General features: G+C 48.5%; 1 protein-coding gene across 1 annotated transcript; it reads right to left on the minus strand.

Annotated features, from left to right (window-relative positions):
• Positions 1-9988: 9988 nt before the first annotated feature.
• Positions 9989-10642, minus strand: LOC149326959 (uncharacterized). The gene is made up of 2 exons (XM_089563584.1): positions 10278-10642; positions 9989-10192 (listed from the first exon to the last, which is right to left on the minus strand). The coding sequence occupies exons 1-2, from the start codon at positions 10515-10517 to the stop codon at positions 9989-9991; spliced, it is 444 nt and encodes a 147-aa protein (XP_089419710.1). The 5' UTR covers positions 10518-10642.
• Between the last annotated feature and the right edge of the window lie 2779 nt (positions 10643-13421).

A 13421-nucleotide genomic window follows, 5' to 3' on the forward strand; every position in this document is an offset into this window, starting at 1 on the left:
GAGTTTCTGTCGCAATTTTGAGACTCTGACGCCAAAATGACGACATCGCGAGTCGTTTACCGCGGAATCAACCAATTAGCAGCGAGGTTGTGGTGTCTAATAGTAGGGTTCCACCCAGGAAGCATTTAGTTGCGCAATAAGGGACCGTATGCTAAAGTTTTTCTGTAAACACGCCGTTAATAATTTGAAGAATGTTTTCTTTCGCTAACAAACTATGTTTCAAACTCAACGACATGAAGCAAAAGAAGAAGCGTCCTCAATTTTGCAATTAAGTTTGCTCTTCAGTCACTCTTGCTACCGCGAGGATGCGCTGACGCTGGAAAAACGTCGGTAGCGGCGGCTAGGCGGCGTGAGCTGCCGCCTGATTCAACGGATTCAGCCTTATCCCTCCACGCACATATTCAGCCATCGTAAACATGGCAGCCAGAAACAAAATCAGCTTATTCGACGGCTGTCATCTTTTTTTACACATTACGCAGAATCAAAGTACTGCGCAGACGTCTTAAGTGCGCGGAAAAATCTGTTTAAAGGCAGTGATTGCTACGAGTCTGCCGAGAACAATTTGGAAGCAGCGCTTGGCTCGAAAACCGGCGAAGGCAGCTTTAAGGCAAGTTCACACTGGCGAGTTGCAAACGTCGCGCTAGTATTCCAGGCGACCGATTTCGGTCAATTAGTTACGGTTTGCGAAGCACATGTAAAGCGGGGAGGGAGCGTAATAAATCGATTTAAGCTTGTCGCGCGACCTCCGCGACTCGCCAGTGTGAACTCACCTAGTCTGCTATCGATGGCAAATGGATCCAAGGGCGATGCGTGGTTATATTTATTTTTGTTCAGAAAATACCCGGCCACCATGAATAATCACACTGCAGCAACTGCCGACATACGGAAGCAGACCGGTGCAGCTGATGGGAGCTTGCAATCTCACTGCGGTAATTAAGAGCCGGCACGCCCGGTCACTGCGGCAACAATCACTCTTCCGCCTCGTAACCAACTCATGCCGCCCGCTTCGGGTTAAGCACTTGATATTCGTGTTGGTGGTGCCGTTCCGTTCGGATGATGCTCGGAAGACGCCGCCGGGCGGTGGCGAAAGTTTATGCGAAGGAAGTCCTCCTTCGCCGCCGCCTTGTCTTGGGGGTCTCGCCGGAAAGCGCACACCTTCTGCGACTTAACTTTGACAGTGTTCTCCGCAACTCACCGCAAACACTTGCTCACAGTCGGTTGGGCTACGCCGACGTTTACTTCATTTCCTACGGTGTCTTCAAACCCACCGGCGGCGAAGGCGCGCACAGGCACTTGCCGCTCCACTGACCGCGCACTCACCCGCACACCTCCAAGTTCAACGGAGAGTTCGTCGCACAGCCATTGTGCTCCTTCCTATGTCAAAACGTCGAAACAACTCGTCCGGCACGTCAAAACCGTCTTCATGCACCCTCTTACACCGTTGCTCGCGCGGCCACCGGCCATGTAAACAACCGCCATTTTCTGTCTCAAGCGGTTTGAGACCACTCGTTCCAATCCTGCAAAATCGTCTCAATCGGCTTGCATAATTAGGTGAGCAACGTCAACACTTCTGCGCGTTTATGACGTCGGCCGGTGACGCAAAAAACAATATGGCCGCTGGTCACGACCGACCAATAGGAACAGGGCAAATGAGACACTTTTTGAGACACTTTCCGATTGAGACGATTTCGAGCGACTCGTAATCGCGCCCCAGTTCGTGTTCGGCATCCTTGCGCTGAGCTTGCGCTTGTTCCAGTTAAACAGATTTCATGCACAGGATTGTAAGTGCTACCGCTACCAATCTCAGTTGCTCTTTCCGTACGCATGTCAGAGGGATCGTGGGGGTAAAAGGTTTAGCGGACTGTATTTCTGGTGTTCGTATCTACCCTAATCATAGGAAAATATGAGCTATTTTGTTACATTCTTTCACTCTTAGCCAAACGCTACGCAACGCTGTAACACGTGGGGAGAGCTCCCGAATAAAATAAACGTGACTTCGGACCTCAGAATTCGTGAATGCTGGCTTCGCTGCTAATATCTATTCAAGCTGTGATAAATTAAGCGAAAATACGTGTTTATGCACCAGGTTACATAAACCATGACAAAATTTGTTTTCTGTTGGCGCTGCGACTCAGTTGAGCCGACAGCGGTAATTTGCTGATAAACTGGCGCACCACGGAGGCGACAAGGAAGCCCTGTTTGTTCCTATGGCCGACAGGACAGATTAGGAGTGCATGGGAATTGGAACTGTGTACTAGCCGGACACCTAATGCTTGATATTGAACAAAAAGTTTTCTTTGCGATGGAGCACCAAGGCGGTATAGCGATATAAGCAATTAGTGCGTTCTAAGCGTCGGCACAATCATCATCATCATCATTTTATTCCAACATCAACATTACAGATGCTGAGGACCGTGAACAAAAAGCCTCTAGCTGGGCTTGACGGGGTTCACGGCCCCTAAAAATCATGGCATTGGCAACAAAACTAGGATACAAACACAACGCATCAGACATGGGAGGATGTGGCACAAATTCAGGACATAAGCAAAACAATTACAAGATTAGTAGAGTGTTTAATGAAGTATACAATGTACGGTGTAATACAGAAAAAGGTAGAAAGTGCAATTATTGTGGCTATGATATATTTACAACAAAAAAAAAACAGTATTGTGGCTATGAAACAACTCGTTTGTTTAGAAGCGACGGGAGCATATTATGTAGCATCTGGTATCCATAGTTAGTGCGTGCTCGAGGTATTTCCCACAGTTCAGTACTGCGGGTATTCCGTGTTTTTCGTTTAGGTGTCAGGTTTGCTATGCCGCCTAAAATGTTTTTATTCTGTTTAATTCCGTTAGAATAACGCTTAAGGAGCATTGTTTTATAAATGTCAGGAAGTGTGATAATGTTTAGTTCCCTGAAGAGAGGTGCAGTATGACTATCGTATGCAGCGTTTGCAACTATACGAATTGCCTTTTTTTGTAGGAGGTGAAGTTTAGTAATATATGACAAAGTAGTTGTACCCCACACTAGGTGACAGTAGTTAATATGTGAAGTAAAAAGGGCACTGAAAATAAGGCGTTTAATGCAAACAGGAGCAAAATATCGCAATTTGCACAGGATCCCTGTAATGCGACAAATTTTAGTTGCAACTGCATCTATGTGAGCATTCCAGGACATATTTTTTTCGAACAGAACACCAAGACATTTAACTTGCGACGCTATCTGAATATTTGCAGTGCCGAGATGGCTTTGGAGGAGAAATTCTAGAGGCCCGTGTACTGTGCGATGTCAGTGCACGTTAAAGAACCCCAGGTGGTCGAAATTTCCGGAGCCCTTCACTACGGCGTCTCTCATAGCCTTAGTCGCTTTGGGACGTTAAACCCCACAAAACCAAACCAAACCAAGCAGTGCCGAGATGGAGTATGGCCTGCGTGTATGTTTCGGTTTTTCGGCCTGAAAAAAACAGCTTTTGTCTTACTGTTGTTTATGGCAAGCGAATTAACGATACTCCAGGAATGTAGTTCATTTAGAAGTACATTTGCGCGTGAGATAAGAAGCTCGGCCTCAGACCCTATTAAATGTATGCTGGTATCATCAGCGTATATGATGAATTTTGCTGTGTTGTCAATGCTTACCAGATCATTGATGTAAAAAGAAAACAGCAGAGGCCCCAAAATACTTCCCTGAGGTACTCCTGCGTGAACTGCTCGTACATCAGACAAATGATTATTGATAACAACTTGCTGGCGGCGGTATTGAAGATAGGATTTTAGCAACTGAAGAAAAACGCCACAATTAACGTGAATGTCAAGCTAAATGTCATTACAATTGATCAATGTTCTCCCTTTCATAACGTAAATACTTCCTGCAACACAGCCACGCTGTGGAAGTATGCTCGACAATGTTTTTTTAGCGTCCGAAGCGGAGCTGTTGGGTTTGGGACCCCCCCCCCCTCTTGCCTGGGTGGATTAAGGCAGCTCGCGGTCCCCTCCTGCCTAAGTGGATTAAGGCAGCGGACCCTGACCGGCGAAGGCCGAAGATGCGGCGGGGACTGGCAAAGACGGCAGCAGCGGCAGAAGCAGCGGCGACGTGGTGGCGACGTGGCAGCGTCAGGTGGCCGAGTCGACCCTCGGGTCGACGGACAGAGTGGTGATGTGCTAATGAAAGACGGCTGTGTCCTCGGCGTCTCGTGTTTTGGACATCCGGCAGGGAAGCGTCAAACATGTGCACGAGGAAGGTCGTTCACCTGCGGGTAGACTGCGGGAGGTTCATTTCCCGACTCTACCCTTTCCCACCGACCGAGCTGAGAGAGCGGGACAGCCAGCACCGCCCCAGCCGTGGGTGGTACCTCCGGAGTCCACGTCTGCCCATGCGATTGGACGTCATTCTTCGAACTATATTCCCCAGACAGGGATCTGGGGAATTCGTGCGTTATTTAACGGGTGTTGTTTTGAGGACTCCAGTGAGCACTCCTGTTGACTCCTGAAGAAGTTCCCTTCTCCGCTGAGAGTCCCTCTCAGTTACCGTTTTTGCAAATAATGTAAATATTCCTGTATAAAGTTCTCTCCTTCCTTGTTATCTCTTTGGCAGCAGCGGTAGCACAACTGGTACAACCGTTCACTCTCATCTATTCTACGCAGATGTATCGTTGGACGTGATCTTCACGGCGTTAACCCGCGGTGAGGCCTATCGACCATCTACTGGGCTGCGTCACGCCACGTGTCACTACACGTGGCGGTTCCTCCCCCGTGCTCCTATCATCAGCTGGCGGCATCAATATTTTCCATCGCTGAGCGCCACCACCACCTCGGGACTTCGCTATAAAGGCCATCGACCCTGAAGACTGCGACTCTTTGGCAGCAGCGGTAGCACAACTGGCACAACCGTTCACTCTCATCTATTCTACGCAGGTTAGTCATAACCTCAACATTTTGGCTGTCTCGTGCATAGTGCATTACCTGTTCTACCGCTGCTGCCAAGTGAATTGTTTTTTTCTTTCTGCAGGTACTGTTGCCTAGGCTTTGCATGCACCATGCCGACAAATGCAGAGCTTGCAAAAAAGGTTGAGGCTTTAGAGGCACGACTCGGTGGGATGACTGAGCAGTTATCTGATGCTGTTTTCGGCAGGTTCTTGCTAAGTATGCAGGCACCTGGAGTGGATGTGAAAGAACTGAAGAAATAAGTTGATTGTATAGTGTCCAGTGCTGAGCATATGAATTCTTTGGTCGAAGAACTTAGAGTCGAAAATAACGCATTGGTTGAAGAAAACAAGGTGCTGAAGGCTGAGAATCACTCCTTGACTCTGAAATTAGGAGAGCTTGAACAATACTCCCGCCTAAACAATGTAGGGGTCAAAGGTGTCCCATGCTCCCAAGGGGAAGACTGTGTTTCCATCCTCGAAGTGATAGGAGAAAAAATCGGTAGTCGCATTTGTCCCACAGACCTTGAAATCGTCCATCGCGTACCCACCCAAACAAATGACCAGAAAAACATAATCGCCCGCTTCTACTCTAGAGTGCAGAAAGCTGATTTTGTCAGCAAGGCTCGTAAAGCCAAACCATGCCTTAGCGATATAGGAATATCAGGCACCGGTTCTGCGTCATCACGTTTTGTTAATGACCACCTGACACCAGCTAATAAGAGCCTGCTTTCCAAAGCACTAAAGTTAATGAAAGAAAAAGACTGGAGGTTCGTATGGACAGATAACTGCCAGATCAAAGCCAGAAAGACATTTACCAGCAATGTTCTACGCATTCGCAGCGAGTCTGACTTGGCTAAAATGGAGTAGGGCTCTCCTTCCACTTCGCTGACTTTCTCCTCAATAAAAGAGCCATGGATTCTCTTTTCGACACAATCAGCTTAAACTCCTTTTTGAATGACCATCGTTCCGCTATTCATTTCAATGCTAGAAGCATACGCAAGCACTTTGATGACACAGATAACTATCTTTCTCCACTTTCTACCACATTTTCATTACTTGCTATCACCGAAACATGGTTATCTCCTGACGATAATAGTCTGTTTTGTTTTTCTAACTACATACCGGAATACTGCCATAGACAAACCAGTAGCCACGGTGGTGCAGCCATATATGTTTCTGCAGAACTAACTCACAAACGAAGGCAAGATCTCACCTTAGCTGTACCTAACTGTGAATCTGTTTGGATTGAATTAGATTACCACTTTCTTGGCATTGACAACAGAAACTTCATATTTGGCTGCATTTACCGCTCATCATCTACATCAGTAGCTGATTTCTGCTCAGCCCTTGATCATACCTTGCATGCCATCTCACTAGAAAGCAAAAATGCCATTATTATGGGCGACATCAATATTAACTTACCGGATAAAACATCACCAATGTATGTCAACTACAGTAGCACATTCCAGAGTTCCGGTTTTGAACACCTCATTGAAACCCCTACTCGTGTCGCCCATGACGGAGGATGCTCTCTAATTGATCATGCTCTCTCCAGTTTACTATCTTCACCACTAGCTCGTGTTCTTGACGTCGACATTACTGATCACCGACCTATACTTATCCGCTTCGATAACAATACGAAACCCAGCTCAGCCTCTCGCACTAGGATGGTTCTGCAAAAAGATAAATTTATTAATGCCATTAAACATACCGATTGGTCTGTGATTAAATCACTTACCAATCCACAGGTAGCCTTTTCAAAATTTTTGTCACTAGTCTCAAACTACATAGGAACCTACTCGCAAGAGATGAAATGTAAAAAGGCTGTAGCCTTTCCACATAATCTTTGGCTATCAGAGAAACTCTTATCTGCTCTGCGACAGTCTGAGAACCTATACAAAAAAAACTAAAAAACAGCCTTTCAACAAGAAGTTACACACCAGATACAAAAAACTCAGTAACAACATTACGACTCAATTAAAAGCGGCTAAACGGGCGTACTTTGAACGAAGAGTATTTGAAGCGGGTAACAATGCACAGAAAAAATGGGAAATAGTTAACACGTTTCTGGATAGAAATGTACAAAATCGCCAAGTATCCAGGATTTCACACAACGGCGTCAACTATGACCAACCACTTGAAATAGCTGAAGTCTTTCGCAATTTCTTCTTCGCTAACGAGCCTGCACCGTCACCTCACCATATCAGAACGGCTAGCCGCATTTCATGCTCATTTTTCCTGTCTCGAACGTCACCCGACGAAATTTTCACTGCCATAAATAATACCTCGTTAAATAGCCTTCGTATCCCCCAGATCCCTGACTGGGGAATAAACTTCGAAGGATGACGTCCAATCAGACGGACCGTTGTGGATACTGTTGATACCACCCACGGCAAGGGCGGTGCTGGCTGTCCCGCTCCCTCGCAGCTCGGTCGATGGGAAAGGGTTTTGTGTTCTCTGGGAAATGAAACACTAGCCCTGTTTACATGAACCCGACAGGACCGGGTAGAGTCAGCGTCGGGTTACGCGACTCGCCACTGACTCGCCCCGCTTGGTGTCTACATGAACTCGGTTCAAGCGCGTATAGGGTGCCTCGATGCCAGCGCTGCGCCGTACAGGGTGGAGACACGACCTTCGTGGGCGCCATCTTGGGGCAAGCGCTGAAATGCGGGGCTACGGAGCGTCGGCCGGTATCCTTCTTCAGAACGCGCTTTCGCTAGTAGGCTGAGCTGTATAAGGTTTCTGCATATATGCTCACAGTTCTGAGCACTTTTTGCTTAGTGATATAAATGAGAAAATAGCTAGCGTTTGCTTACAAGCGCAGCTTTTAGAGCAAATGACCACTGTGCAGGTAGGACAGCACTTACTTTTTGGCCGTCTCAGATGCTCAAAGTGGTTATTTTAACTGCAGTGACTTCTTTATAGAGCAATGCCTTTTGTACTGCCAGAACATGACGGAGTTTATAAGGTGCATGACATGCAAAAGGCTTTAACTGCGTCTATTGATGCAGATGAACAACTAGTTGACGTTTTAGTCAGCCGCGCATGTCAAAAATATTTTGCATCGCAGTCGTCTATTGCAGACAGTAAAATAGACAGAGCAGAAAAAGATTATCCGTGATGAGTAGACCAAACTTTGACTCCTGCCACACGATGATGTACAGCATTTTATTTCAAAACAATCATCAACCGCTTGAAGCTGCCTCTGGCTGCATGCCTAGGAGGAGACATCTCTTGAACAGTTTATTCAAGGTTTGTGCCAGCGACAGTTTTGCTGCCGTACCCATCATCCGATTCTTCTGGCTGGCTTAGCCAACTGAAGTAAATGCGCAGGCGCATCGCCACAAACCGCTCTAACAGTCTGTTCATAAGATTTGGGTGTTCCGCGCAATCAACCGCTGGAATGGGAACGGTTTGTTCGATAAGGCATTTAATGGTCTTCATTGGACTCTTCAAACGACAGATGTCTTTTTGTTCCGATAGGTTTTTAAAGAGACTTTCGCACGAAGACACAGTCAAGAACTTGCTCGCTCACATATACAAGGTTACGGGCTCCAGCATTATATTCTTTCAACTGCACTAATTATTCCCGTGAATAATTTGCGAAAAGGAAGGTGAAGGGGCCTATTATTTGTGCTGCCCAGAATTTAGCACTTGCGAAAAGACCACTTGCAAAATTCCAGGACGGCTGACTCGTAGGCAGGTTTTTGCAACCAAAACTCCCTCTTCATAGACTGCATTTTCACTTCCTACTCTGGCCACAAAAGTGGGTAGGTAGCACGTGGGAGGTTCAACCGTCAGCCTCTATTATATTCTTTTTTGAAAAGGAGAGAGGGGAATGCTCCTTAATCTGCGTGAACCGGAAGCCTCGACGGCTGCTACCAGCTTTCAAGATCGAGTGTAAAGGGCAGCTGTTGAAAGAGTACAATGGCGCATTCCTTCGATAAATACCGGGCTCCACCTGCTTCACGTGTTTTCACCGCGGCTCTGAACAAAAAAAATGTACGATCGCGAGAGAGTAAAGATAATCGTGAGACACTCCGTGAATGATACGGAAGTTGAGTGTAGCTCACTGAAAGTGAAAAGACGCAATGATTCATATATTTAGCTCGTAAGCTTTCACATAACTGGTAATTCAAAGTGTTCTGCCTCAAAAACAAAGCGCGCTACTTCCAATGGTAGGCAGTGCGATGCAACACGTGCTGTACTCAAGTTTCTAACTAGGCTTCGAGCTGCAGCTTTGAAGGCACACAAAAATTCCTGTTGCGCACAGTGCGAGATTGGTGAACAAGGCAAAAACATATATTCAAACCGCACAAAGTCAGTGCTTACAAGCGGATGGGCGAAGCGGTGGGGTGTAATGTTATTCCTACTGAAAGCACATAACTGTGAGCGATATTTAAAAAAAGATCAAAAAGCTTTAGCGCAGACAACGACCACGAGAAAGACGGCACACAAACACGAGCGCTTGTGTGTGTGTGTCTCATCTCCCTCGTGGTCTGTGTCTGTTCGCACTAAATTTTTTTATAAACTAGGCAAAACAAGAAGTTTTAATGATGCATAAAAACAGCACAGACATTGTGGCTTACTTCGCAGATCTTCGCGTTATCATTCGCTTTCCAGTTCTCACGCTTCACTTTCGCCTCCCATATTTTTCTCCGTCCCTCATCCCGTGGAAAACGAAAACATCGCGTTCCTTTCTTCGCCGAGCCGGCACACAATGGAAGACAACACCCTGGCATGCTATTTTGCATGAATTAAAGCAGTTCATCAGCTTATTTATGGTCTTCACTTGAAACAAGCATGTTAGTGCGTCTCGTTCAAGAGTAGCTGTACGCACTCGTTATCATCACAGAGCCGCATTTCTCCTTATGATTCTACGTTTTCTGGAATGGATTTTTTTTCTTGCGTGTTAACATAGCATTTAATGCAGGAGGTTGTAAATGATCGCGCTGTTAGAAATGCGAAAGCTGGCTGAACTCGCGTAGCGGCATTCAACCCAGAGCTCATCAAAACAACGCCGCGACTGAGTCGCTGACTTCGGCGCTGCTGACCTGCTACATGACATCAAAAGAAAACGAGCGTGAAAACACATTTGGGTGTATACTTGCCTGGCTGCGAGCTGTCACCGTTGTCTGGCGGGACATCTAGCGAGTCCACGCCGTATTCACGAGCCTGCACCATCGGCCTGTGGCTGAGCACCGCGCTCATGTGGTCGTACCACTTCCACGCCGACGGTGCAGCTCCACTTTTTTCTTGCTCCAACCGTTCCTGTCACACAAAACAGAATTGTGCTGCAACGTGGTATCATTACGTAAGGGTTTCGGAAATCAGATGAGGGAGTGCTGATACTCACGGCCGTAAATCGCTTTTTTAAATTCTTCCAACAGTTCCTCAACTGCTGCCATGTCCACTCGTAGCCGAGGTTGACCATTTCGGCCTGCAAATCCTTGAACACGTCTTGGTTCCGCTGCCGTCGGCTCTCGAGCGCCTCGCTGACTTTCTTTTCATTGATGAGGCCAAGGAAGCATTCCACTTCCCGGTCGGTCCAAGAAGCGCGAGTAGACATTGCGCGGGGGCTGACGACGGCTGCCATTTTGGTCGACTGATCACATGACCGGAAGCTTTCCGAGAGTTACCCGACATGCTTTTAGAAAGGCGGGTCAAGCGAGTTAACCTACCCCCTGCAGGCGAGTTAACTCGACTCGCTCCGCCGCTTATTTTACTCGACCCGACAGCGTTTACATGAAACCGACAACTGGTTTTTTACTCGACAAGCAAACTCGACTCGACTCTGTCGGGTTCATGTAGACAGCCTTACTGCTGTCTTTCACTCAGCACACCGCCACTCTGTTCGTTGACCCGAGGGTCGACTCGGCCACGGAACGCCGCCATCGTCGCCGCATGTTCGGCCTTCGGCGGTCTTTGACCTTCGCCGCTGCAACTATGGTCCCACGGTCCTGGAAGTTCGCTGCCTTAATCCACTTAGGCAGGAGGGGAGGCATCACAGGCGCTACAGCACCCCTCTTTGACCTTCGCCGCTGCCACCATAGTCCCGCTGATTCTGCCGCTGCTGCCGTCTTTGCCAGCCCCCGCCGCATCTTCGGCCTTCGCCGGTCAGGGTCCGCTGCCTTAATCCACTTAGGCAGGAGGGGACCGCGAGCTGCCTTAATCCACCCAGGCAAGAGGGGGGGGGCATCCCATACCCAACAGGGGATAGATCTTATTGCACATGGTAGGGGAAGAAGGCGCTAAACGAATTAAAAAAACTCTTAGCTTGCCCCATGTTTAGGATTATGATGCCAACATGTTACACTCCAACTAGGCTGTTGTGGGAGACGCCTGTTTGAATGACCAGATGAATGCAGGACATCATGGGAATTGCGGACGCGTTACTGTGAAACATGCATGCTGCATGATTTATTTCAAGATGCTGTACAAAGAGAGCGAGAAAGAAATTTTAATGAGAGCAAAAGGTGGAGAGGTCGGCCGGTGGTAACATGGCCCTGGCCTGCTACTCCACACAGGGGAAAGGGAAGGGGAGGAAAGGGAAAGTGCGAATGAAGGTTGATGATGGCACTAAACAATAAGTTTCGTGGGTGATGTCCGCACACACGCAGATTGCTGGCATGAGCATCGCGGTGACTAGGCGCGCGTGAAATTCATGTCTTGAACACACAAACCGACGCATGGCATTAACACATAGTGCAGTAGGGGCTCCATGTAAACACAAATGTGCACTATCACGCATGTCACACCATAGGCTGAATAAACTGTAAACCATGTAGGTAGTGCACAGACGGGTATCCAGGTCTGTTTCTCAAAAAAACTTGAGCACGTCTTTCGTCACAACCCACCACTCAGCACGTTTCGCCCTGGCGCTGTACATTACATGTCACCAGCCCGGGCGAGGTCAGTAGTAAACGTGTTTACTGATTACAGCTGCGCCGACGGCCTTATATTCATCCTGCGATGCTTTTCGTGCAGGTCAGTTTCATCCGGACGGGGCTGCCATCATGAACAAGCGGAAGAGCCCAGATGAAAGCGCTGCCTTCAACACTGACCAAGAGGAGGATGTGTCGCCCAAGAAGGTTCCGGAGCACGAAGAGGTTCACGTTCCCGTGGAGGTGCAAGTTCCCGAGGAGGCTGATGTTTCCAAACACAAAGAAGTACCCGAAGACGAGCAGGTGCCCGCCGACGGCGAGGCGCCTGCCGAAGTCGAGGATCCCATAGGCGTCGAGGAGCTCGAAAACGAGGAAGCGCCCGACAGCGTTGAGGTACCCGAAGACTTTCACGCCACAAAGGCCCCGTCACTGCCATTGGAACAGATGGACGGAGTCTGCAGCCGGTACGGCGGTCTAAGAGTCGACCATCGTCGACCATGCACGAGCCGGGAAGGCCATCTGTGCCACATCGCAACCAACATGAAAGCTTGGAACAGCTTCTTCTGGGCCGTCGGGCTGGAACTACAAGAGGACGCGCCCTCGAAGCTCATCCTCGTTCAGGCGAGTGACAGCGCATGCACGAGGAGCCTCAGCACGATGAAAGACAAGCGCCAAGCCACGACACTTCTGTACCACCTGCTGACTAAGCACCAGTGCGTTGCGGAAGTCACCATCAACGACCATATCCTCACCGGCCGTGAAACAATTATCTGTCTCGCGGTTCGCGACGCGCTGGTGCTGAAGAGGCTTTCGTTGGACTTGAGGTCGCCAGGAGTCATCTCCGGCGCCCTTGCAGCGACTGTAATTTCCTTGACACGGTTGAAATCGCTCGAGCTGTCCGTGGACTTCCACGGACACGTGATTGCCGATCTTGCTCCTCTTTTCGCGGGAACAGCTACCTTGGAGACACTTATAGCCTTGGAGGTCCGTGTGTACCCTGAGGACGCCAGCACCTTCCTAGCAGGGCTGTTCCGGAACAGCAGCATCCGAGACCTGTCTCTCTCGTCAAGGATTCTCAACAGTGGCAGTGCACCCTACGGCATAGGCAACCCGCATGTCGCTCTCGGAAAGTACCTGAGGCTGAATACGTCCCTGAGATCGCTGTTTATTAAAGCCCCTGATGATGGTCCGGACATGGACGTCTTGACTATCTGCGATGCCCTGGCTACTCACAAGGGCCTGGTTAGACTCAAGCTAGAGGTGAGCACGCTCAAGTTGCAGTACGCCACAGCAATAAAGGAGCTTCTGCGCACCAACAAGACACTCAGGCACTTCAGCTTCACGTGCAGCTACAGCCATGATGACGAAGTTGTTGAAGGATTCCATTGGCATGAATGCCGATGGCGCCATTTTCGGCACAACGATGACTTTGTAAAGCACTGGATCTCCGCACTGCTAGAGAATGACACCTCCATCACGGAACTGACATTCTCAATGTGCGGCTTTAGCTTCTTAGCGTGCCAGAAATTTTGTCGAGCGGTGACCGCGAACAAATCGCTGAAGAAGATCAACCTCGAATACCTCAATTGCCATAGGTGGGAAATCTGCAAAACGCT

Source organism: Amblyomma mixtum, chromosome 10 (genome assembly GCF_055824585.1).
Source record: "Amblyomma mixtum isolate Tamu chromosome 10, ASM5582458v1, whole genome shotgun sequence".
NCBI lineage: Eukaryota > Metazoa > Arthropoda > Arachnida > Ixodida > Ixodidae > Amblyomma > Amblyomma mixtum.

Bases quoted from the DNA above. Each gene is read 5' to 3' on its own strand.
- LOC149326959 (XM_089563584.1), bottom strand. From the start codon at position 10,517: ATGGCAGCCGTCGTCAGCCCCCGCGCAATGTCTACTCGCGCTTCTTGG. The intron at 10,193-10,277 runs GTGAGTATCAGC...TTTGTGTGACAG, and splicing joins TAAAAAAGCGATTTACGGCC to GAACGGTTGGAGCAAGAAAA.